Source organism: Panicum virgatum, chromosome 2N (assembly GCF_016808335.1).
Source record: "Panicum virgatum strain AP13 chromosome 2N, P.virgatum_v5, whole genome shotgun sequence".
In the NCBI taxonomy this organism is placed as follows: domain Eukaryota; kingdom Viridiplantae; phylum Streptophyta; class Magnoliopsida; order Poales; family Poaceae; genus Panicum; species Panicum virgatum.
In genome coordinates this window covers 57,580,664-57,606,619 of record NC_053146.1, presented here as the reverse complement: position 1 = coordinate 57,606,619, position 25,956 = coordinate 57,580,664, and the positions used below count along the sequence as shown (strand labels likewise).

Below are 25,956 nucleotides of genomic sequence, written 5' to 3'. Positions count from 1 at the left end.
TGTCTGCGACGTTGTACAACTCGGACTCGGAGAGTGGACGTGAATCTCGCGAGTCCCGAGGTCAACTCCAATTTCAAGTTTGAAGTTCCTTTAAAAAAATACATCAACGCCTTGTTTATAGATGCATAAAAGTGAATCTGTAAAATATTATAGCACTTTCGTTTGTATTTAATAATTATTATTTTACCATAAATTAACTAGTATTAAAAGATTCGTCTCGCAAATTATAGACAAACTTTGTAATTAGTTATTTTGTTTAGCTATATTTAATACTTCATGCATGTGTTTAAAAATTTGATGTGATGTGAAATCTTGTAAAGTTTTAAAATTTTGAAGGGAACTAAACAATACGCAAGTTGAAGTAACTTTTTTTAAAAAAATCAATTTTTTAAAAGGAGAAAGAGGTCGATTTCATTAGCATGCATTCTTGCGGTTGCAGCCTTGCAGGATACTCCTACGTTGTTTTGATATTTCCATTCGCTTATAGCCTTATATACTAGTATAGAGTTTTTTTAATATTATATAGAGTCATGAAAGTAAACAATAAATAATTTTGTATCATCAATATACAAAATGCACAAATGAAAAGAAACAATATCCTTGGTGTCGGTCAGTACTGCCATTGTTGCATGCTGTATCCAACCAAGCCTTTTTAAAGGATCTCACGTCATATAAAGAAGTGTGTCACTGCTTTCTAATCGGGTCTCTTAAACAGAGGTTGCTCCCCCCTGGAGAGGGTTTCACGCGTCCTGTGCCTCCTCTGTATGCTGCCACGTGTCAATCAAGGATTTTTCAGCCTATGGGAGTTCTTCGAGTGGAGGGGTGCAGCTGCGTGCCTCTGCAGCAGGGGCCCTCCAAGCACATGCAAACTAGACTGGTCAGAGAGGTGAGGCGCTAGCGCAAAGGTTGTGTTTGGTTTGGGATGGAAAAAAATTTATGGAAACTTTTTGCCCCTTTAATCACTAATTAGGAGTAGTAAATGAAGTCTAATTACAAAACCACCTCTACAACCCCTTGTGTAAATCGCAAGACGAATCTAATGAGGCCTTTGACCACGCGGTTAGAGGATGATTACTGTAGTATCACTGTAGCAAATCAGTATTTAGTTACCGTCATTAGATTCGTCTCGAAAAGTTACACCCATCTCTGAAAAGATTTTGCAAATAGACTTCATTTAGTACTCCATGCGGGCATTCGTCTGCAGTCGCACGCTAAAAAAGCCTGCAGTTGCTGGATTCCCTCGCTGCTGTAGAAGCCACTGGATTCGCTCCCTGCTATCCCTTGCACGCACCGCTCGTCCTCCTCTGTGCATGGCTGTGCTACTGAAGCATGGGCCTCAGTCGAACGTAGGCCCACAACCCGTGAAATAGCAGCAGTTTGAGAATGTGCACAACGAAAGAGACGGAGAGAGAGAGCAGTCAAATCGAGCGCTGCTCCTGGTATTTGTCTCCCTGCTCACCGATGGGTGTCGCGTCCCGTCAGACTGGGCAGGCAGCGCCGCTACGCTCGCTCCGCTCCTGTCTCCTCCCCTCCGTAGGCGCGTGCGGCACCTCCTCCCTCTCTTTGCGGATATGGCCCTATCGCATCGGAGTCGTCGCAGGAGGCCGGCCGTGCTGTCCCGTCAGAGCAGCGGCGTGCGTGCTACCAGCCCTGCTCCTACGGCCGCTGCCCTTGCCCAGGTAAGTTCTTCCCCCTCCTTCCTTTATCTACGTGTGCTTCGGTGCCCTCTCGCTCCAGCCCGAAACCCTAGCACCATTTGTGATTTCTCTTGCTCCTCCCTTTGTTTGCCTGCCCCATCCCGAACCACACCGTGCAAATCGTGAGCTTAGGTTCTCTATTGTATTGTATTTAGTTTTTCGTACATCGGATCTGCTATCTATTGATCTGATTTGCAATTTTTTGTTGTGGTTGTACAGGTGCAGACATCTCATGGCGTCAGTGACATGAGATCTAGAAGTGGTCGCTGAGGAAGGAAGGTGAGGTGCCTGCTGCATTCTTTAGGTTTAAGCACCTTCGTTTTTTCATCTTGTGTGGTTGATCTAAACCCTGCTTCTCTTCTTGCTTCTGCTTGCAGTGAGCAGTCAGTTGGATCAGGAGAATATGAAGGTGAGTTTGTGCCTTCATCTTTGAATTTTTGGGCATCCAAGTTCTTTGATGCGTACCTTAATAATCTCTCTTTTGTTCATTTGACAAATGTAGGTTTTTGAAATGTACTCTTTAATACAAGCACACACAACTATCTCTTTGTTTCATGGCGTGAGATTTAGAGGCTCAGAGCAACATGCTTAGCAAACCTTGCTAATGTTACTGTTTTCTTAAGTCGAGCTTATGAGGTTAGTGCACATTTCACAAGTCAGTGCTTAGACAGGGACGGTTATCTAAGTTGAGATGTTAAGATAAGGGACCTTGTCTGCCTTAACTTTCTTTGGTGGAAAGAAATATTTGGTTCTTTCTTATAAAGTAAATCTGCTTATTTAGATTTCAGTCTTCTTTCATTCAAGAGTAGAAATAATACCTTCTCCCTTAAATTATATTGGTAAATCGGATTGTTGTATGCTTAGGTTGGAATGTTCAGATAAGGGAGCTTGTCTGCATGCATTTCTTTTGTCGAAATATCTATTTTTTGAATTCTCATAAAGTAAATCTGCTTATTTAGAATATTGTCTTCGTTGCATTTATATACTGCACAAAAGGGCCCTATGTAGTGGTTGTTTTCTTATCTTTCTAGGTGCCTCTCCCTAACTTATATATTCATCTGCTCATCTTACACCTCTATGTCTTGCCTGCAGGCATTTTTCTCTTACCTACTACGGGAGATTAAGTGACCAGTCATGTGTTGATATGTACTCTACGATTGAGGCAAGTAGACTTAAATGGATGCAAGACCACCAAAAAGATCTAAGGAGTGAGTCGGTACAAGGCATAGCTGATGCGATTGATAAAGGTCTCACTAATGCTGATTCAGTTGGTGGAAAGGTAGTCGTCCCTGCCAGTTTTACTGCTGGTAGGAGATATTTTGTGATGAATTACCAAGATGCAATGGCCATCTGCAGGGTCTATGACCCCCCTAACCTATTTGTAACTTTCACATGCAACACCAAATGGAGAGAAATAGGCGATGTGTTGCGCTTTGAACAAGGACAACAACTATGTGATCGTTCTGATTTAATAGTGTGGGTCTTCCATATGAAAGTAGATGAATTTATAGCAGATATTAGAGAAGGAAAAACATTTGGACCTATCAGAGCAGGTCAGTAGTTCATACCACCATCACAAGCTTATATTATTCTTTGCTGGTTTAACCTTATTCTAATATTTCTTTTAACAGTTTTGTACACCGTTGAGTTCCAAAAGTGCGGCCTGCCTCATATACACTACCTTGTGTGGTTAGCTGCTAATAATTCTGAATTCAATGCTTCTACTTTTGATAAATTTATTTGCGCGGAAATCCCCGATATTAATATCTAATCTAAGACATTTGCACTATGACTTATATGAAATGACATTACTATTTTTTCAAATAAAGCATTTGGCCATATGCTGCTACAACAATCTATTAATGCTTCTACTTAATTTTCCTGCTTTATGCTGCAGTCTTACTGCTGATCCTAGCAAATTTAAAGATGAAGATGCTAATTCTGCAACCAAAACAGAAAAGACTATCACAAGAAAAATGTCCTCATGAACACAAACTCATTTTTCATAACATGTTAAATAATAACATGATATCTAACATGTTTATGTTCCAGGTCCCGTCCTTCACCTAACAAGAAAATTGTCAGGAAGCTGCTGCTTGAGGATGACACTGCAAGCGAAGACAGTGGCCATGAACATGATAGTCCAAAGCCTAGGTATCTCCTTATTGCTACAGACTACAAAGAAACAGATATACCACACTATAGGTGCACTTGATCATAAAGCACTATCTTTTTTACTTGTCACCAAATTGGACATTTGCTAGATCATGGTATCTATAACACTGATAGTGCATATCATTTTCATTCTAATCTAAGCATCTTGTTCTACTTAGGGCACTCCCAACGCTGCTGATTAGGATAGTTTCTAGTATTAATTAGATTTGCCACGTAAGCATTTTGATGATGTGGCATGAGCATTAAGGAAGAGAGAGAGAGGAAGAAACGGTTTCTGAGATGAGAAACCGAGTCTACGAATTTTTCTTTTTTTATTAAATGGTACCTGGATTATACCAAAAGACGTACAAATACGAAATGAAGCCCATACAGGAACCTACTAGACGCGTACAGAAAGGACAGTTGTACCCACAAGCTTACACAAAAGACCCTGAAAGAAAAGAAAATTACAACCGAGTCCCTCGGATCTCTTGTGCTTGTAGAAACCGCCGTTCGTCTCCATCGCCGCCACTCTCCTCGGCCACGACGAACGCCGAGGCCGAAGAAGAACAACAGGACACCCAAAGCCAGCAGGAGCTCCATAGCACGAAGGCGTTGAGATGAGCCGCAGAACGAAGCAACGAAGAAAGCATGTCGGCTGGGCACGTACCCCGAGAACCTGAGGCCATGGAACCACTCCTTTTGCCAACGAACAGCAAGAAGCAGGAGAGATTCCATCCACCCAACCACCACGAGCCCCTTAGCTATCCCACTGCAAGAACCCGGCGAGCTCCAATCGGTACCTAGTTAAAGCACCGCCAGCAGGACTCCTACACAGGAGCAACACAGATCCAGAGTAGACACCACGCGGGCGGAAACTCCGGACCTCGCGAGCTCCTCCCCCACAGACCTCTCGCCGGCGCCGGAGTATACACCAACGAAGCGGGGATGAGGCCGGAGGGACTTATTCCATGGCTGCGCCGCCGCCGCCGCCTCGCCGCCGCCGCCGCCGCCTCGCCGTCGCCGCCCGGAAACCCTAACCTAGCTAGCCTAGGACCTACTCTACACCGCCGGTCGAGGAAGCACAGGTCCCCTCCACATCCGAGGCCACGAGGGCCGCCGGAGGCGAAGAGGAACCGCGCCCTCGCCGGCGGGAGCACCGGACTCCTCCTTTTCGCCGCTCTCAACTGTAGCAGGGAGGAGAAAAGGAAGAGACTAGAAGGCACTGGTTTGTGGTGGTACGTATGGGTTGATTTGGGAATGGGGCCGAGTCTACGAATTTTTCGAGGACGGAAGAAACGAGTGGATGAGCGTTGGGGGCGATACATTGTTTCATGGGAAAATTTGATTCATGCCACCACAACTCCGTGAAATTGGGTTTCATGTTCAAAATCATGCCACTCAATGGCATGGATTTCAACATGAAATCCAATTTCAAGAAGTTGTAGTGGCATGGATCCAACTGACCCTTGTTTCATCAGTGGGGCCTGCGTCCTGCTCAGCGAGATGCATGAACTGGCGGTGCTCAGCCGATTGGTCAGTTTTACCTAAGGACCCACTCAAACAAATTATGCGTTGTGTGCTCCCGTTTCTAGAGCAAGTTTCCTGCTGACGTGGTGGCTATAGAAACCAGCAGATGGTTTCCGGGTCTGCCCTTAGCCTTGTAGAAATGTGTCTAATTTTACATGTTACTACCTTGTGTACTTGTCCTGATTCTTATGTAGTTTGCCTAGCCAAGCTAGGTAGGGACCTTCCGCTCAAGCTGAATGTCAAGATACAATTCTAATAAAACTTTATTTGCTAATTTATATGCGCCTCTTTCAGTACGTGTGACTGTATAGACATAAGTGCCATGCATAGAGATACTTCTGTTCACTGTATTTTTTTTCCTAAATAGCATCCCGATCCAACCATTGCCGCCACTTCAAAAATATTACCTTTGTTCTAACCTTGTGCTGCTATTAACAATCTCTACAACAACTAACAGTTGTACCTATATTTACAGTTCTAGCGCTGATGCTTAGGAGGAAGAAGGGGCGAAGCTCATTTTGTATTTGCATAGTTGCAATCATGCCTTGACATGCATCTGATAATCTGTTGCTTGATGATATCTATTTAGCCATTTTATAGCTCGTGCAATCAGCATTACTGAACTCCCTTTTGGATATCGCATGATTGCAAGCTGTGTTATCTCCGCCTTCCTTTAGTATCTTAGTACTTCACTCTTATTTGGATCAGTATTCTGAGCTACCTGCTAAAATGTTTGGTAGCTACTAATGCTGATTGTCTAATGTAATATATGACTTGGAGAAACTACTGGCTGCAGATGCCATTTAGCGAACAGTATTATAGCTATTAAGATATTTGCATGGGATATTTCATATTATTATGGTCCAGCATGTGGCACTCAACATATTGCTTCTTATTTTACCTGTATGTTTTTGGCTGTTTGAAGGAGTTTTTCACATATTTCTGTTTGTTGTCAGTTTTTGGCTGTGTGAAAGCACCGAGATTAGAGGTTGCTTCTTACTTTAGCTGTGTGTTTTGGGCTGTCTGATAGAGTTTTACAAAAAATTTTGTTTGTTGTGAGTTTTTGGCTGTGTGAGAGTGCCAAGACCAGAGGTAAAATTAGTTTGGAATGCCATTCGTTCTCACACAACTTTGCAATACCCATCTGTTGAACATGTGTTTCATAGAGTAAAGTAATTCTTTGTAAAATGAGACATAACTGTTCCGTATAAAAAATTTAGACAGTATGCCAAAGAACTGCAGTTGTTCCATAAAAAAAATTATATTGGCATAAACACTATATGCAACTTAGATAGGGCGCGCGCGTTAGGTTCTAGTAAAAGAATCAGGCCCGTATCTAAGCACGTGCGGGCCGTGCGACCGCACAGGGCCTCCGAATTTGAAGGGCCCCCAAAATATTAGATATAGTCATGCAAATACTTTAATTTAGTTAATTATTGATCCAATTTGTAGCAAAATATGGCCCAAATTGCTCCTAAAAGATAAATCATTGTAGGCGTATCACTTTCTTTTACATGGGTGCCACTCGGGGTCAGGTGTGTGATCTCGAGTGGACCTATCACAGCACCACAACCTCTCCAGGATTCCATATTTTGAACCTAAAATCGGCCTAATAAACCAGGCCCCTCAATGCTTTGTTGCTAAAACAAACTTTTTTTGGAAAAAAATTTTGTTGCTCAAACAATAACAATTGTTCCAGCAATAAAAGAAATTATTCCCGAACAAAAAAATAGTTATTAGACCTTTTGTGATGATTTAACTGCCAGTCACACGTGTGACTTCTAACATTTGTGCTTTCACACAGCACATTGCGCTTATCACGCTTGCCGGCTGCTATCGCTTGGTATTCACGATCCTGCACTAGGCCACTAGGGCCCAGTCCATTGTTTCGCACAGGGCCCTCGAATTTGCCGGTACGGCCCTGAAAAGAATGTGGCCGCATTTACAAGCCATCCTCGCCAAAAGGGGAAAGAGAACAAATGTCCCACTTAAATTGATTAGTTGAAAGCTTAAATTGATTAATTGAAATCGAAGGGCATAAAAGAAAATAGGGAGAATGTTTCGGCCAATCAAATACGTGGGCTAGGAACAGTAAGGTTGAATAACGTTGGTGAGTGATATGGGTACCAGCAGCAAATGATGGGGTGCCTGCCCTGCCGATGTTCAAAGCTTTCAGAGAATCTACCAAACCCAAGACATTGGAGGATGACGCGGCCAAGGCACACGGCACCAACCTGGTGACCTGAATTCTGACGCAACAACTCCTCCCGTCTATCACAATTCACAAATGGCATCCCGAACTTTCTAATTTTTACAGATGGTTCCATTTCACTATGGATAAACTACGATCAGCTTGGCTTTTTTTTCTTTAGGAAAACAGTTGTGAATTTCCAGCTTGCTATGATATTTTGATACACTCTTCTCCAATGAATATTCCATCCATGAATAATTTTAATCCTAGATATAACAGAAGGCATACAGTAGCGCAGTCAAACTTGAAGATTCAAGAGAGTAAACTTTTGAAATTCGAACTATTTATAAAACAATGGGCATACACTGTTCTGCTGGCTGCTCTACCAGTTAGCCAACAGTGTTTTTATCTCACACCAAACCAGCACCAGCTACCAGCCACCATCAGTAATTTTCTCTCACAACAAAACAGCACGAGCCACCAGCCGCAGCTAGGAGAACATAGAATTACAACAAACCAGCACGGGCCATCATACGAGTTTGTATATTACATGTGTTAGGTGTATTTGGCACAGTACCAACTTCCGGTATTCATTCATGAAATCATGCAGACACGATTTAGAGTTTGTAGAATTAAATAAAGTTTTTTAAACATAACTCGTGTTTAATCCAGATTAACGATGAATTGCCCAAATAGATACCTTTAATCACCCATAGCTCCAACTCAAAGAAACTTTTTGCATTAATTCTTATCGTCGTCACTTTGGCTATGTAGCACTTACTGCTTCATGTAACTAAATGCAAATCATGACGCTCGACTAATGATAGCCTCTGCTGATGGTTTCAATCCAATCGGAAAAGGAAACTAGCTTCGATTCCTTGGAAGAAGCTGACGAGCAAGAAGAGGTGGCGAGGCGAAGCTGTCGTCGTGGGCGAACGTGCAAATACATCCAAAATAGGAGGAGCGACGTGGGAAAGCTGCCCGCGTCCTCCTCTCCCTCGCTTCCCTCCCACACCCCCACCACCACCGGACCCAACCAAACCCACCACCACCACCACCTGCCCCGCGATTCGCAGCCCGATTAACCCGGAAGGAAGGAGGAGCTCGCCGCCGGTGGGATCGCCGGGCACTCGCGCGCGCGCGACCCCTCGGGCCGAATCCCTGAAACACGCGGGCGTTGGAGGAGGAACCGAGGATGTCGCTGTCGCCGTCGCTGTCGGGCGACGATGTGGAGGTGGAGGAGGAAGAGGAGGACGAGGGCGTCGACGGCTACCGCAAGGGAGGCTACCACGCCGTCCGACCCGGGGACCAGTTCGCCGCCGGCCGCTACGTCGCCCAGCGGAAGCTCGGGTGGGGCAACTTCTCCACCGTCTGGCTCGCCTTCGACGTCCAATCACAGGTACCCTGATCCGCCTGAAATCGCGGCAGCTCCCGCCCTCCCCGGCGATCGAGGGGACCCAAAGATCGCCCGCCTTCGCATCCGCGATCCCCTGCCCTCCGCCTCGTAATGCTATTCCCCGCCTAGATGGCTAGATCTCGTGCTTCGTCGATTAGCCTCTGCACATACCGATCGCTTGATCGGATCACAAGGGCCACTGCAGCCTCGCGGGGATGGCGCGCGCGCGCGCTGCCCGTGGGCCCCATGCGAGGGGAATGGGCATGGGATTGTGATTGCGACAGGGCTGGCGGGCGAGCTGGCGGATTTTTGTAGGCTTTGTTTCGCTAGACTAGGGGGATTAAATTTGTCTGTTTCCCCATTTTGGGAGTTTGGTTCATCCGTTTGCCGCTGCCATTTGGAAAAACTCTTCCTTGAGCAAGCAATCAGGTGGGTTCAGGTCTTACACGCTGGACCGGTATCGTGCCCAATTGAAGTTTCCATTTATTTTCTAGTACAATACAAAAAAAATTCGGTTGCTAGTACTGTGGGGGGGGGGGGGGGCTCTTTTAGTGCTTCTCTTTTCTGAAAATATGGATTACATTTAACTATAACATGTTTGCAATTATTGTTCTGGATAGGGTGGTCTCTTTGACAAGAGTTATGGAATTGAACAAAAGGAATTAGACATTTGTTGTAACACATTGTACTCTTTTTCTTTCTGCAGAAATACGTAGCCCTCAAGATCCAAAAGAGTGCGCCCGAGTTTGCACAGGCTGCTCTTCATGAAATCGAGTTCCTGTCGGAAATCACAAAGAGGGATCCGTCGAATTGCAAATGTATCATCCAGCTGATAGATCACTTCAAGCACACGGGACCGAACGGGCAACACATCTGTCTCGTCTTTGAGTTCCTCGGGGATAGCTTGCTCAAGCTAGTACAGTACAACCGGTACAAAGGTATTGGGTTAGATAGGGTGAAGCGAATATGCAAGTCGATTTTGGTAGGTCTTGATTACTTGCACAGTGAGCTTGGCATTATCCATTCGGATTTGAAGCTTGAGAATGTTCTTCTTGTCTCAGCGATTGATCCCTCAAAGGACCCCATTCGCTCTGGGCTTAAACCTAACCTTGAGAGACCTGAGGGGAATCCTAATAACGGAGAAGTTGGTCTTAACCCGATCGAGAAGAAACTAAAGATGAGAGCAAGAAGGGTACTTGCAAAGCTTGCCGAGAAAAGAAAATCAGTTGTGGAATCTTCGCGTTCAGAAAGGAGCTTGGATGGGATTGATCTGACATGCAAAATTGTGGACTTTGGGAATGCTTGTTGGGCTGACAAGCAATTTACAGATTTTATTCAGACAAGGCAGTATCGGGCGCCAGAGATCATCCTAGGTGCGGGATACTCGTTTTCTGTTGACATGTGGTCATTTGCGTGTATTGCTTTCGAGCTCGCAACTGGAGAAATGCTATTTACACCAAAGGAAGGCCATGGATACAGTGAAGATGAGGTACATATCAGATTCCTCATGAGCCTAGCTATTGTGTTGATCTTCGAGTTAGCTTCAAATTTACAGTGCATTCCAACTAGAGATTTGTCCAATTTAATGAAGTGAAATTGTGAAAAAATAAGCATCGACTTGGACGCACACAATGTCATCCATAAGACGAGTATACATGTCTAACATCAGACATTAGTCATAGCCAACATGACTATGCTTAGCATTAGAATTTGGAGCTGGGAAAACAATTCTCCTGTTTACCTCGAACAGCACCAACAACTAATATGTGCACCCAAAAATTATGTGGGGAATAGTTTTTCTTTAAGCAAGTGATTAAAAATTACTAGTGGTCTCAACTTTGAATATTAGATCAATCTACAATATTCCGAAGTGCAGTTCTGATATATGAACTGCAGTGCTTGAAAATTTTAGTTGATTATTAGCTTGGTTACCTTAAGTTGCTTCACTGAGGACCGAAGGTTTGTCATTGTAGGATCACTTGGCTTTAATGATGGAGCTACTTGGCAAAATGCCAAAAAAGGTAACGTGCCACATCATCTCTGTACCAATCCTTGATTTCTGAAATACCAAACTAACCTGTATAATTTTTTTAAAATGAGTTCAGATTGCCACCATGGGAACACGATCAAAGGAGTATTTTGACCGCCATGGAGATCTAAAGCGGATAAGAAGGCTGAAAATGTCATCTATTGAACGCATCCTTGTTGACAAATACAAAATTTCTGAATCTGATGCCCGGGAATTTGCCAAATTTCTTTGCCCTTTACTTGACTTTGCACCAGAGAAGAGGCCGACAGCTGCAGAGTGCCTAAAGCATCCATGGCTTCAATATAACGAGGATAAAAGTTGTGGATCTGTTAACAATAATGATGCCAAGAACATTGATCTGGCCCAAAATACAGGGACCAGTCGCAACTGTACAAATACTGATGCGGCATGCAAAAAAGGGAGCATATCTGGAAGTTGTGACAAGACTGCTGTGCAGCCCAATACTGATGTGCAGCCCAATATCGGAAGCATTGCCAACAGACTTGCCAAAAATGCTGATGTAAATCTGAACATTGGATCCATCACTAACAGAGATGGCAAGAATTCTGATACAAAGCCCAACGTTGGAAGCATAGCCAACAGCGATGCCAAAAGCTCTAGTGTAAAGCTTGATACGGGTAACATCACCAACAGAAATTCCAAAACCATTGATACGAAGACCAACACTGGCAGCATCTGCAGCAGTGATGACAAGAGCAGTAATGTGGACACCACCACTTCCAGTGTTGTCAACAGAGATGTGAAGCGCAGCATCAGAAGTGTTGTCAATTCTTATATCAAGAATTTTGATGCAAAGTGCAATACTGGAAACACTGCTAGAAGTGATGCCAGAAACTCGGATACGAAACCCAACAATAGAAGTGTTGCCACTGCTGATGATGCCAAGTGTGTGGACGTAAAACCAATCAGTGAGAGTGTTAAGAGTAATGATGTCATCAATGCTAATGTAAAATCCAACACTGGAATTGTTGCAAACAGTGATGCCCAGAGCACTGATGTACAGACTAACACGGGAAGTGCTGTCAGCAGCGAAGATAACAGTGTCGACACAAAACCAAATATTGGTAGGGTTGCTGCAAGTATACAGAGGTTAGAGAGCAGCATGAGTAAAGTGCAAATCGGGAGATACAGGTGACACATCACAAGCTAGTGCTGAGTGCTGACCAAATACCTATTTTCACTGGCTTGGATATATGTTCATTGTGGAGAGGCACATTTTTTCGCATTAGATTTCTACTATTGATTTGATTGCTGAGGATAATAACTACTTATCCAGAGCCAACCTTCCTCAAGATTGAGGACCTGGCAGGTACCAGCTGGCACTCTTGTATATCTCTATTCCTGCTAACTGTAAAAAGTTTTGTATTTGCCCACAGAATTTACACGGAGGTACATATTTCCCATAAATACTCTGGAACAGATTGTATTGCTCACAGATTGACACACTCAAAATTTTATAGCATTCTTTTGGACATTTTAGTGGGTAATTAAGAATGCCTGTTTGGGAACATATGTGAGTGTGAAGTAGTTGCAGAATTTGCTGAAAAATGTAGCTGCAGAACAATGCTGTCCATATTATGGTGCATGCACTGGAAAGGGAATGATATAGTCTGACCAGTCACACAGCATTACTCTCTTGTTTCTGCTGATATTCTGCTCTCAGCAAAAAAGAGATTGGCCTGTGTTCTTTGACACGGATCGGCATTTTTTCTGAGCAGTGCTTGACATTTTTGTTTAGTTTCTTAGTTTGAGATTGCTTGTAAAAAGTGGGACGAGGTGTTGTATAAAACTATTCTTTAATGTTCATTTTGTAATGAACAATCATATCGTGGAGTTTTGCGATGTCTGAACTACTTTGCTAAGTTGGAACGTTGTTATATGCCTATTCCAAGCATGTGAGCCGTCAAATAATTATCAACTTTTCAGAATGATAAATATATGCTTAACTATTCTCCGTTGATTCAAAAATTGTGAAGCCAATTTTATTAGCTTCTTTGTTTACATGTTGTGCAGAGTGCACCTACATATTATCGCCCGATATTATCCTGCAAAAATTTAACTTAAGACTTCACTTGTGCATGAATAAACAAAAAAAATAAATTTATTAAGGGGTAAATTGGTCAAAATAACATAATTTAGAGGGTACATCGAATTAAGAAATAGTTTAGGGGTTAAGATAATTGAAGGGAGTAATCTGGATTTTTTTTCTCCTTTAGTGAACAAACTTCATCAACAAGATCGTCGACGGGTGCCATTTTTAGACAGTTTGGAGACAACTATTATAATAGTAAGTGGCATGTATATCCGTATTATATAACATTGTGTGTACGTAGTGGCAGTTGACATTGAGCATAACCTCTCCAACTAAAACGCTAGTCCCTTAGGGGTTGTTTGGTTCAGTCAGTTCGCCACGCCACCACGCTGGCAGCCACAGCAGACAACAGGCTGTTTGGTTCACGCCACTGCCACACTTTTTTGTATGCACTTTTCCGTGGCGAGTGTGGCGGAGCTTTTGCTTGCCACAGTTTGTGGCGCGCGCTCCGTGGCGGTGGCAGATGGTGGCTGTCAACCAAACAGCCTATTAATCCCTTCACCAAGGGAATTGAGGGGATTTTTTATAGGAATACGCGTATGTATTAAGATGTAATGATAGTGTAGATGTAAGGATAATGTACATGTACACAGACACATGCACACATGCATACGCAACGGATCTGCCCCTGTCAAACTTCATGGTCCCTAAGAGCCTCTGTATTCACCGAAATCGCTGCCGATCGCCGAAATCCACCGTCGAGCCAGTCGTCGGAGTAAAACATGAAGAGCAACCTCCATCCACAGGCCTAGGATGACCAGAGCCGTAAAATAATCCCATCATAGATGGGAAGAAGACTGTGAAAGGCCAGCGGCCAGGGACGCACCCCTCATTAACCTGACCTGAATTGAGAGAAATTGGAAGGGATTGATGGAGATTTGGACTTGTTGGGACCCCCTCCAATCCCCTTCAAACTGAACAAATACTAAAAGAGTTTACTTTCTGCATGCATCCTCCATACCAAAATATGTCTAGTTTTAGACTTTTCAAATATATTAAAGAGGTATAAATTGCCTTTCATCCATTCGGTCCGCACGCCAACTAATACTCTTTTACCATGAGCATCGTGCCAAATATATTTACATGCGATCAAACTAAATTGAATGGACGGGAGACGTATTTTTTACCGTTCGTGCCTGAAAACATCCTTAAAATCTATAAATTCTGAATGCTAAAACCGTGACAAAGTGAGTAAAAAGAACTAAATCGACCTGATTTTCATAAGGCTCGATGTACTTTTACATATAGGGTCGAATCCACCATGTTGACAGTGACAGAGCTGGTCAGAGTCCACGTGGCAACCATTTTTTGAGGAACCATTTCCTTCCCATAATTTATTTTTGTTAGGCATCCACTGAACGTTGCCCTCGTGACAAAGTAATGTGTTATCGCCAATAACGTGTTATCGACCGCACTTTGCTGCTATTGCTTTGCGTTTTCCCATGTGGGTGACGTAGAGGCAGCTGCTGCTCCATCCATTCTGTGAGAGAAGGAAGATGCGGCCATGTTCCATTTTGTTTTGGTTGATTTTTTCCTCTTCTCTTACTTCTCATTTTCTTTTCATACCTTTCATTTTTTATTTCTTTATTTTTCATTTTATTTCCATTAATTCTATTTTTTATTTTTATTTTTTATATTCTATTTTTTGCTCTTTTGTTTTTGGGAATACTAATTTGTTTGTTCATTTCTTTCTCCCTTGTTTCCTTCTTTATTTTTTCTTTTTCTTTATGTACTAATTTGTTTCGAGAGCACATATTTCATTCGTTGCAAGAATAATTAATTCATGATTGATGCTTTTGTTCCTTACGCAAAACTATTTGATCACGCGGGGTGTCATTTTGTTCATTTTTGCTGACTGATTTGTTCGCGGTGCTACATTATCTATTACTTTATAGACTAAATTATTCACCTACAATGTTTGAGTATTTGTTCTACATATTTGCATATAAGAATAATTTTGTTCACTTTGTTAACCAATTGATTCACAACGCTATATTAATTGTTCGTTTTGTAAATAAAGAAAATTGTTAACCATTGTGGATTAATTTGTTCATGTTGTTATATGATATTATAAAATGTGTGTGATGCTCGATTTTTGTCTATGGTATAGTATTATTTGTGTATCATGTTTAATCTTTTGTTAGCAGAAAAATAACTATTTTTTCATATTTGTTCGCTGGATTTGAAATCAATTATTAGAGATATTTATAAATATCATTCCAATATAGTCAAGTTGGATCTTTTTTAAAGATCATGTTATTAGAACTCAAATGATGCAATTAAATTTTATTTGGATGTTCGGTTTGAGATTTATCTTGATCTTTTTTCAAACATTCTTCTACGTGGGATGATGTTATTAGTTTGTCCTTTTCTTGCATGCATGCATGCACGAATGTTTGATACACTTCAGATCCATTGTTGTATCTACTCCCTTATTTAGACTGAACTCTCATATCCATTGTTGCAAGCGTGTATGTTTGACACACCTGCTTCCTTCTTTATGGATCGCAGTGTTCATGCTCTCCACTCTTCAGATGACATGTGGCCAATTTGTCGCCTTCAGTAATGCATAATCACCCCTCCTCTACCGCTTTCCGCGCCTCGCCGCACCTCTCATCCTCCTATCGCACACTCCCTCCTCCTGCGCTGCAGGCGCTCTCGCCATCCTTGCCGCGACCTCCCGAGCACTGCCGCTGTGGAGCGCAGATCCGCCTCGACTCTGCTCGGCCTCTTCCCGGTACAAATTCCTATTGCAAATGCAATTTCTTTTTCTATACCGTTAGCGATCGATTCTAAGGCCTCGATTAATTTCGCCCTGAATCGTAACCTTGCCCCGTATGTGTTTGTGTTATTCTCGGTGGTTTACATTCTCCAGATTTTTAGGGCACCGTTTCACGTCAATTACGCACCTGATGGCTAGAGGCATCATGATTCATCGATCTGGCGAATGTTTTTTTCCCCAAAGTTGTCCCCACATAACGTGACGCCAATTCATGTTTGTTCAGTTTTCACCATGCGTTCAACTTTGTTTTTGTTAATGTGCTATCATGAAACAACCCTAAAATCGATTTGTCATGTTTGTAAATGAATTCCTAATACCAATTCTGAGTGCCCAGCTACTGGTCGTGCCATGCCGAGTACTAAAAATCTTAAAACAAATTAAACAATCAGAAATGGTTTGGGAAAACTAACAGTAAAGGTTTTAGACGGTGAAGAACTGTAGTTCTGCCATCCTTTTGTTTCCATGGCTTAAATGGGTTTGGTTCAAAACAGAAACTTGATCCAGTAAACCAAAGTATACAAATACACATACGTCCAAGGAGATTAATCGGGTTGGAAAGTTAAATGCAATTGTTTTCCTACTAAAAAACTACAATGGTTGTTAGGTAGGGAAAATCAGTAGTAATAATACCATAAAAGTAGTAATATCATAAAAGCGTGATTCTCAGTGAGTGCGAAGCAGTAATGGCATAAAAAGTGTGATCACTATTAGTTTGCTTGTGCATTGTGCAAAAGCTGAGATTCATAATCCTGAAAGAATTATTTCTTGTTGTGCTTTCTAAGTGTTGTCAAATGCTAACATAGAAACTAACTCATTCTTTTACATATGCAGAATGTGCGAAACTGTACAATGAATTTGAGAAAGATTTTGAAGGAAATGACCCCGCTAAGGACTACGGGCAGATACTGTCAACACCATCCCTGGGTTCTTTGCTTGCTGGTGCTTCTACTTATATTGTACAAATACTTCTTCGGCTGGTTCACTCTCCTTGTCACCACATCACCAATCTTCCTAATTGCCGGTGTCTTTCTCGGAATCATCCTTGCTTATGGTGAACCGAACAATCCTGAAAAGGATCATATCTACAAAAAAATTGACAAAGCTCGGTGTCCGAATATACCTCTTCCGAAAATTCCATCAGAAGAGAAAGTGGCCCAGCATAAAAACAGAGATAAGAAAATTAGGAAGAGATCTCATGTTGTAGCTTCTTCTTCTGAAGCAGGATCTAGTGAATCAGGTGGCTCAGATACTGATAAGATTCCAATGCTGCATGCATTTCATCATCTTAGGTCGGGCAGCAACTCATCACAGTCCTCTCAAGATGGCGACTCCAATGACAGCAGCATTGAAGATGAAATGGAGAATCATCAGGGCAATGGTGGGAAGGTACGTGAGGGAAAAGGACATGTTAAAGTTGTGGCATGGACTGCTGATGACCAGAAGAACATTCTGAAAATTGGATGCTTGGAGATTGAGCGTAACCAAAGGTTGGAGACCTTAATTGCTAGGCGTCGAGCGAGAAAACACTCAGACAAGAACTTGATAGACTTTGGTAGCAGTGATTCCTTACCTACTGTTGACGAGCTATCAAAGTTCAATGTCCAGATTCCTGCCGTATTTGCTCCTAGGAAAAATCCATTTGATGCTCCTTACAATGAAGATAACTTCCCAGATTCTGCTCCATCTGCGCTGTTGGAAATAGGAAACCCGTTCGATTTACCAAACGAGCAAGAAAATGAGAGCAGTTCTTCTGGAGGAGCCAAATCAAGCCATGCGGAACCTAATCCAGTAGCATCCCATTTACAAAGGAGAGCACTGTTAAGGAGGCATGAGAGCTTCACCGAAGGAGCACCATTCCTTAGTGACTTCTGGCAAGATGCACGGCCTTCCCGGTTCAAACCATACTTCGTTACAGAAACAATGGCCAATGAAGAAATTACCAATCTAGTTCTTGAAGGAGAAACTAGTGAAAAGAGCAACTCAAAGGCCAGTTCTGTTCAAGACTCGGATAGTACTTCTTCAGTTGCCGATCAAGAAAGCCAGAAGGATGTTTTGGAAGATTTCTCAAACCAAGGACAACAATCTTCATTTAGTCAAGCAGTGGAACATGAACATATAGCTCGGCATGTGAGGGAGGTTTCTCTTGCCCTTGACATAGATCCACCTGTACTAATTAGCGATTCCTCTGACGATGACATATCTCTGTCTGGTGAACATACAAATGACTGGGTAGAAGCACCACAGAATGATTTCAGCTTTTCACTGAATACAATATTAGATGATCCTCATGTTATGCAACACCATCAAGAAATAGATATAGCAAGCAATGGTTTGCATCAGATGTCCCCACACTCAAATGATCTTGAGTTGACGTCGTCATCATCCGAAACCACTAATGATCCTTTTGAAGTGAATGACATTGAACTATCAGGTAACCCTAGAGAGAAATCTCTCTTTTTTCAACTAGGGATTTGTATAATGACTCCCACATCTTATAAGTGTTTTCCTACCTTCTAGCCAAGGAAGCAGTAATAATTGATGACACCCACATTCCTGATCCTGTTTATGATTCAAGTCCTTCAGGAAGCGAGAAGCCTGCACCCATTGGTTTAGTAATTGACGAAGTTGTTCTGCAAGATGGTAACTAAAGACTGCAATAGTTATTCAGTTCTGATCATGTCATAACATGTTGCCATTCTTTTCCTCAAGTAGAGAGTTAAACTTGCAGGTCATACTCGTACTCTTGATGCTGAAGCAAGCATCGAAGAAGAGGGTTCACCAACAAGAATGGAGGCTTCTTCTAGTGAGGTAGCTGCACCTAGTTTGAGTTCTTTGGAGCGAAGCGAACTCAGAGAGAAAGAAACCTATGACATGAGGTTCAGCTAACTAATGGTAAATCTTATTAATTAGGAGCTTTTCTCCTGCATCATACTAATATATTTGCCCGTTTGATTTTTCGCTACATGAATTAGAGAAGTTAATGTGGACAAGGAACATAAGTAGCGAAAGAAAAGGTGCCTCAATATCATAGTAGGTACATCAAGAACAGTAAAATAAATTAGTAAATATAAACGTGAGCACTATGCCAAATACCATGATAATAGCCGCACCTGAGCAAATGTATTACTCCCTCCTTCCACTTTTATAAGGCATAGTATAACATGCTACGATTTTTCAAATAACACTTTGACTATTCATTTATCATATATTATATCACTTATAGTTATAAACTTATAGTCATGGTAAAGTGTATTTGATTATGAATCCAATCATATAAAGTTTGCATTATAAAAATAAAAAATTAATAATCACATTATTGGTCAAAGATTTTAAAGTTTGAATCTTAATATGCGTGTGCACCTTATAAAAGTGGAAGGAGGGAGTATGCGATAAGAATTAGCAGGAACAATAAAAGACAAATAAAAGTGTATTAAAGATGGATAATGATTAAGTAGATCAATAAGGTCCAGCTGAACTGATGTTTATGATAGCAGTTCAGCTGGTAGCATGTGGTACGTTGCTGGGATACTAGCTAGGCACATTAGGATCCAACAGCACAGTTCATCTTGCTTGTCATGCCAAATACCTAAGCAACTACCTGTGGCTACTTGTTCGAACAGGTTAATCTGGCAGCTATATCGTTTCATGCATCCTCCACAAATGCAGCAGTTGGTTCTTTAAAAAGTGATGGTGGCACTGGCATCGCCATCGGGTCGAGCTTCTTCAGCATCACAATAAATTTGCCGAGTAATCTGAGGGAGGGAGGGAGGATGTTCCTTGCAGGAGATTTGTTAAAGGGATCGGACTAGACAATGTGCTGGATCTGTATAGTGTAGATTTATACTGAAAAGAAAAATGCAACACATTAGCATTAGGACTTCGCTGTAAAATGGCTAGATATGGTTCTTTTGGCATGTATGTAGATGCATTTTTTATTTCTTTTTGTTTATTTGTGAATATCGTCAGGAATTAGGATCGTCAGTTTTATGACCTGCTGTGCAATTTCCCTAGAATTTCGAGTTTTACCTGAGGCTGTCATCTCGCCGTTGCTCCTTACCTAACTACGAGTTTTTGTGCAATGGTGTTCCTCAGTATTGTCATTGTTCAAGGTTGTATTTTCGTTTTGTCTTAACCCAATCTTTTCTAACATTATTTAACCAACTTTATAGGAAAATATATTATTAACATGCAATACTAAATAAATGGACTAGCACTACCAAGACAGGTTTCATGGCTGATGTAATGAAACTGATTTGATGTTTGTAGAAGTTGGTGTATTTTCCAATAATAAACTTTGTCGAAACTAGAGACCATTTGGTGACACCGATCCAACAACTTTGAAAACGTCTTTATTTTTGTGAAAAAAAAAGTAGGCACACACTTTCCTCGTGGGCCGGTCTTAGAGCGAGGGCCCTCTGCAACTCTGGACCAGGAAAATGGGCTGCTCCGACATCAGTTTATCAAGGCCTGGGCCTAAATTGGTCCATCCAGCCCAGGCAAATCAACCCTTCGTCAACGCATCTCACACTCTGAGAAGTGGTCCCCACGCGCCTTAAAACCCCTCGTCACTTGCCTCTTTTCCCCGAAAGCAATGCCTCCCTGGTCAAAAAAAAAAAAAAAAAGAAAGCAATGCCTCCCCTTCCCCACCGCCCGCCGGCCGCCGGAGCCGGCGCGGCACCGACCGCCGGCGCCCGCTCCGGTCCCTTCCCACCTCATCCCCCCGCTGCCTCCCGTATCCGCCTCCCCCGCCTGCCCCCGCCACCTTCCCTCTCTTCCTCCAGCACCCCCGCCAGCTCCTTCTCCAGCCCCGCCACCTCCGCCCTCCACCCTTCCGATGAGGTCCTATCCGCCATGTCCCCGCGGGAGCATACCTCCCTCCTCTCGCGGCAGAGCTGCTGGCGCCGCGCCCGGGACCTCTTCGACCGCCTGCGCGCGCTCCCCGGGTACGCCCCCAACCCCGTCCACGACGCCGTCCTCCTCCGCCACCTCGCCCGCGCGCGCCGGTGGGCCGAGCTCCGGTGCGCCTGGCTCGAGATGGCCCTCCCGCCCTCCAATCCGGCGTACGCGGCCCTCGCCGACGCGCTCGCCAAGGCCGGGTTGGCGCGGGGAGCCCTCCTGCTGCTCCGACACATGCGCGCCCAGGGCGTCGCGCCCGACGAGGTCTCCATGAACACCTTCGTTCGCGTCCTCAAGGACCAGGGCCGCTACGCCGACGCGCTCGCCCTCTTCCGCAATTGGTGTGACGGCAGGTTTGAGGTTGACTTCCTTGATCTTGACGGCATCGCGATTGATTCCGACTGCCCGATGCAGTTCTTGCTTGCTGACATCTGTGACGGCAACTTTGCTTCTGGTGCACTAGCCATTGATGAAGGTCCTCAGAAGCCGAAGCTTGTGGCAACCTATAACACGCTGATTGATCTGTATGGGAAGGCTGGGAGGCTGAAGGACGCGCTGGACATGTTTCTGGATATGCCAGCTCATGGGGTTATGCCAGACAAGTATACATTCAACACATTGATCAACATATTTGGGTTTGCTGGCAACACGGCACAGGCGGAGGCTCTGTTTGCCAGCATGTTAGTTAGGGGTATCAATCCTGACACAAAGACATACAATGTGATGATGACTGTATTTGCATCAATTGGAGATTTAGATGGAGTTCTGAAGTACTACCGGCAAATTGGGAAGGCAGGGCTACATGTGGATGCTGTGAGCTCTAGGATTGTGCTGCAGGTGCTATGTGAGAGGAAGATGGTGCGTGAAGCAGAAGATGTGATTGAAGGGATTCTGAATTCAGGCGGTTCTGTTAATGAGCAGTCCCTGCCTATTGTCATGAAGATGTATGTTGATCTAGGATTTCTTGATGAAGCAATCACATTCTTTGAGAGGCATTGCAGAGGTAAAGGGGTTTCATCCAAGAATTTTGCTGCCATGATAGATGCTTTTGCAGTAAAGGGTCTGTGGGAAGAAGCCGAGCATATTTTCTTGTCTAGAGGAGGAGATGGGAATAACAAGGACATAATTGAGTATAATGTGATGGTAAAGGCTTATGGTCGGGCAAAGCAGTATGATAGAGTTTCTTCTCTGCTTGAGAGCATGGAGGGGTCTGGTGTTTCGCCAGATGAGTGCACATATAATTCCTTGATTCAAATGTTTTCTGTTGGTGGATTTCCACAGAGAGCTAAGAAACTATTAGGTAAAATGAAAGATGCAGGATTTGAACCAAAGTGTGAGACATACTCTGCTGTCATTAGAAGTTATTCCCGCCATTGTTTGGTACCAGAGGCCATAGGCCTGCTCAATGAAATGAAGTCCTCTGGTGTTGAGCCTAATATCATCGTTTATGGACTATTGATTGATATGTTTGCAGAGACAGGAAATGTTAAAGAAGCACTGCACTATAATAATTTGTTGGAAGAATCTGGAATCTCTCCAAACCAGGTTGTTCTAACTTCTCTTATTAAAGCCTATAGCAAATACAATTGCTGGAAGGAAGCACTGAATTTGTATTCAAGGATGAATAACATGGATGGCGGCCCTGATATTATTGCCTCAAATGCCATGCTAAACCTTTATGCAAATCTTGGGATGGTCACTGAGGCAAAAGAAATTTTTGATATCCTGAGGAGAAATAGCAATGCAGATGGTGTTTCATACACTACTATGGTATACCTCTACAAGGGCATGGGCTTGCTTAGTGAGTCCGTTAAGGTTGCATGCGAATTACACAAATCAGGCTTACTATCCGACTGTGCTTCATACAATGCTGTTATCGCTTGTTATGTGGCCAAGGACAACCTTAGAGATTGTGCAGAGTTAGTGCAGGAAATGATTTTGGCTAACATCCCACCAGATGCCTCAACTTTTGGAATGATTTTTTCTTTACTTCAGAACAGCCATGTTTCAGCAGAAGAAGTTTTACAGTTAGAGTCAGCATATAATGATGGCAAGAGTTCTGCCAAGCAAGCTATTGTTGCATTTTTGTTCTCCATAGCTGGCATGCATGCTGCTGCACTAGAGATTTGTGAGCAATTATTGAAGCCTGAGCGGACAATTGATGCATGTGCATATAACGTTTGCTTCAAGGTCTATGCTTCCTGCGGGAAGGTGGAAAAAGCTTTCAGTTTGTTTATGCAGATGAATGATTTAGGGCTCAAGCCGGATACAGTTACTTGCATCCATTTGGCTACTTGTTATGGGAAACCTGGAGTATCAGAAGGCCAAAGGACTAATGCTCTTTTTGAATACAGAACTGATGAGCTTATACCTTCACATAATGCACTGGTTGCATATATAAGAAGTGGAAAGAATAATGTTGCAGTTCAGTTAGTCAAGAAATGATATGTACCAAATATTTAGGATCAGCTTATACTTCAACAGGGAAATGTTGATTTAGTTTTTAGTTTCTGAAACTGAAGCTAAAGTTTTGGCCCGCCTAGGCGTTTTAGCCAAACTAGGCCCGCCTAGGCGTTTTAGCCAAACAAGGCCCGCCAAGGCGTTTTAGCCAAACTAGGCTAACAAAACTTTTTAACTGTATTTTTCGGTCGAACAAGATGCCTGAAGAGTGGAGGAGTATATTGGTGCTGATCTACAAGAACAAAGGGGATATTCAAAGCTGCACCAACTACCGGGGAATTAAGTTGATGAGCCATACTATGAAGCTATGGGAGAGAGTTATTGAGCATCGTTTGAGAGGGATGACGCGGGTCACTATGAACCAGTTTGGTTTCATGCCTGGAAGGTCAATCATAGAAGCAATTTTCCTAATAAGACATGTCATGGAGCGGTATAGAGAGCAGAAGAAGGACCTACACATGGTTTTCATTAACTTGGAGAAGGCTTATGACAAGATACCACGGAATGTGATGTGGTGGGCTTTGTATAGATATAAACTCCCAATAAAGTATGTGGTCCTCATTAAGGACATGTACAATAGTGTAATGACTAGGGTCCGAACAAGTGATGGTGACACAGATGACTTTCTGATTAAGATAGGACTACATCAAGGATCAGCTTTGAGCCCGTATCTTTTTGCCCTAGTGATGGATGAGGTCACAAGAGACATACAAGGTGATATTCTTTGGTGTATGCTTTTCGCTGATGATGTCGTGTTAGTTGATGAAAGCCGTGCAGGAGTGAATAGGAAGCTGGAGTTGTGGCGGCAAACGCTAGAGTCCAAAGGTTTTAGACTTAGCAGGACTAAAACTGAGTATATGAGGTGTGACTTCGGCGCCACTCATGAGGAGGGAGATGTTAGTTTGGAAGGCCAAGTAGTGCCCAAGAGGGATACCTTTCGATATTTGGGATTGATGCTACAGAGAGATGGAGACATTGATGAGGATGTTAGTCATAGAATCAAAGCGGGATGGATGAAGTGGCGCCAAGCATCTGGTGTCCTTTGTGACAAGAAGGTACCTCAGAATTTAAAGGGCAAATTTTATAGAACGGCGATTAGATCGGCAATGTTGTATGGTGCGGAATGTTGGCCTACAAAAAGGCGGCACGTCCAAGAATTAAGTGTTGCAGAAATACGCATGTTGTGTTGGATTTGTGGGCATACAAGGATGGATCGAGTTCGAAATGATGATATACGGGATAGGCTAGGGATAGCACTAATTGAAGAAAAGCTTATCCAACACCGGCTGAGATGGTTTGAACATGTCCAACGGAGACCGCCAGAGGCACCAGTGCATAGTGGTATCCTAAAGCACGACGGTAATATGAGGAGAGGCAGGGGCCGGCCGAAGTTGACATGGAAAGAAACAATTAGAAGAGACTTGAAAGACTGGAGTATACCTAGAGTTTTGTCCTTGGATAGGAGTGCTTGAAAAGCCGCGATTCACGTGCCAGAACCATGAATAATGGTCTTTGTTGGGTTTCAACTCTAGCCTACCCCAACTTGCTTGGGATTAAAAGGCTTTGTTGATGTTGATGTTGATGAAACTGAAGCTAAAGTGACTGCTGATCGGAAGTGAGTCAGGCTTGCTTCAAGATATAAAAAGCCAGATAGAAGATTTGTGTGTATCTCTACTTACTAACCAGGATAGTGCTTAAAAATCTCGAAAGCCTTACTGTTTGCTGTATTTCTGTATTTTTGTATGGTTAACATTTTGATGTAAATATTCTAGCTTGTTTGCTTTTTACAGACCTAGATTATCAAATTGACTGGGAAAAAAATTATAGGCATAGGCAACGAGCTTAACAGTGGAGTCTGAGCCGTCGCTTTGTTTATACAACTATATGTTGAGTGATGGCAATACAGTTTCCTGCTTGGTATCTGATACTACTTTCTGCCTTTATGGTCAATTTCTTGGTATCTGATGCTACCGTGATCACCTGTTTGTCTGATTTGTCTATGGAGTTACAGTCATAATGAAATTCTGATGACAATATGCCGTAATGATGAATCCAAACATTATTAGTTGGCGAGGGTCATTCTTTTAATATACATGCTTACAAGGAGTCAATTTTGTTAAATTCTGTAGTTGTTTTCTTTATCTTTGGACGTCATCAGCTTTTTTGAATATGTAAAGGGCTGGTTGAGGTGCTGATCTTGGTTGCTCTGCTCTCTCCATTCCTATGAGAAAGGAAAGGTTGGCCAAGCTAGAACATCTATAGTGACAGATGAGGGCGAATTGTAACTAGAAGGAGACTACCTCCAAACTGCTTCAAATCAATAAATTGTGGGGAGCTCAAGAGGTCTGCCTATGGTTCAATTGACAGGTGGTTGTTTTTTCGGGTTGTATTTTTTTTTCAGTTTTTGATGTTTCATGTACATGATGATAGAGACCTGTCAATAGATATGGTCAACATAATTTCCACATTACGTCTTGGTAAGGGCAGGAAAGGAGGAACAGGTTGAGTCTAAACTTTTTTGCTCCTATGGAGCCGACAAGATGAAAAAAAGAAAAAGAAAAAACGGCTACTTAAGGTAATACATGTTACATGACGCTGCTACTGTTCAATATAAGACTATAATAATACAATTCTTTTGAGGGAGAAAGCAAAGTTTATTGATGTGTTTGCCTTCTATTTTTGTTATCAGGAAAAACTTGCGTTCTTTG

General features: G+C 42.8%; 3 protein-coding genes across 4 annotated transcripts; all 3 read left to right on the top strand.

Annotated features, from left to right (window-relative positions):
• The first annotated feature begins 8,504 nt into the window (after positions 1–8,504).
• Positions 8,505–12,880, top strand: LOC120658301 (serine/threonine-protein kinase SRPK-like). 2 transcript variants are annotated; one of them, XR_005668581.1, is made up of 5 exons: positions 8,534–8,971; positions 9,675–10,457; positions 10,942–10,989; positions 11,074–12,327; positions 12,395–12,880. XR_005668581.1 is itself a non-coding variant. In XM_039936553.1 (4 exons), the coding sequence occupies exons 1-4, from the start codon at positions 8,768–8,770 to the stop codon at positions 12,151–12,153; spliced, it is 2,115 nt and encodes a 704-aa protein (XP_039792487.1). In that variant the 5' UTR covers positions 8,505–8,767; the 3' UTR covers positions 12,154–12,871. The 2 variants fall into 2 exon arrangements, 1 of the variants encoding a protein (XP_039792487.1); XM_039936553.1 differs by having other exon boundaries at positions 8,505–8,971; positions 11,074–12,871.
• A 3,860-nt stretch (positions 12,881–16,740) lies between these two features.
• LOC120662808 lies at positions 16,741–18,778 on the top strand. Its single transcript, XM_039941877.1, has 3 exons — positions 16,741–18,323; positions 18,410–18,532; positions 18,621–18,778. The coding sequence occupies exons 1-3, from the start codon at positions 16,742–16,744 to the stop codon at positions 18,776–18,778; spliced, it is 1,863 nt and encodes a 620-aa protein (XP_039797811.1). The 5' UTR covers position 16,741.
• A 1,730-nt stretch (positions 18,779–20,508) lies between these two features.
• Positions 20,509–23,980, top strand: LOC120658278 (pentatricopeptide repeat-containing protein At1g73710-like). Its single transcript, XM_039936521.1, has one exon. The coding sequence runs from the start codon at positions 20,522–20,524 to the stop codon at positions 23,231–23,233; it is 2,712 nt and encodes a 903-aa protein (XP_039792455.1). The 5' UTR covers positions 20,509–20,521; the 3' UTR covers positions 23,234–23,980.
• The last annotated feature ends 1,976 nt before the right edge of the window (positions 23,981–25,956 follow it).

What these genes read in the sequence shown, in the direction of transcription:
- LOC120662808 (XM_039941877.1), top strand. Translation starts at nt 16,742, where the DNA reads ATGAATTTGAGAAAGATTTTGAAGGAAATGACCCCGCTAAGGACTACG. An exon ending in GAATGACATTGAACTATCAG is followed by an intron (nt 18,324 to 18,409) that starts GTAACCCTAGAG and finishes CCTACCTTCTAG; the next exon opens with CCAAGGAAGCAGTAATAATT. An exon ending in CGAAGTTGTTCTGCAAGATG is followed by an intron (nt 18,533 to 18,620) that starts GTAACTAAAGAC and finishes TTAAACTTGCAG; the next exon opens with GTCATACTCGTACTCTTGAT.
- LOC120658301 (XM_039936553.1), top strand. Translation starts at nt 8,768, where the DNA reads ATGTCGCTGTCGCCGTCGCTGTCGGGCGACGATGTGGAGGTGGAGGAG. An exon ending in ATGGATACAGTGAAGATGAG is followed by an intron (nt 10,458 to 10,941) that starts GTACATATCAGA and finishes TTGTCATTGTAG; the next exon opens with GATCACTTGGCTTTAATGAT. An exon ending in TTGGCAAAATGCCAAAAAAG is followed by an intron (nt 10,990 to 11,073) that starts GTAACGTGCCAC and finishes AAATGAGTTCAG; the next exon opens with ATTGCCACCATGGGAACACG.
- LOC120658278 (XM_039936521.1), top strand. Translation starts at nt 20,522, where the DNA reads ATGCCTCCCCTTCCCCACCGCCCGCCGGCCGCCGGAGCCGGCGCGGCA.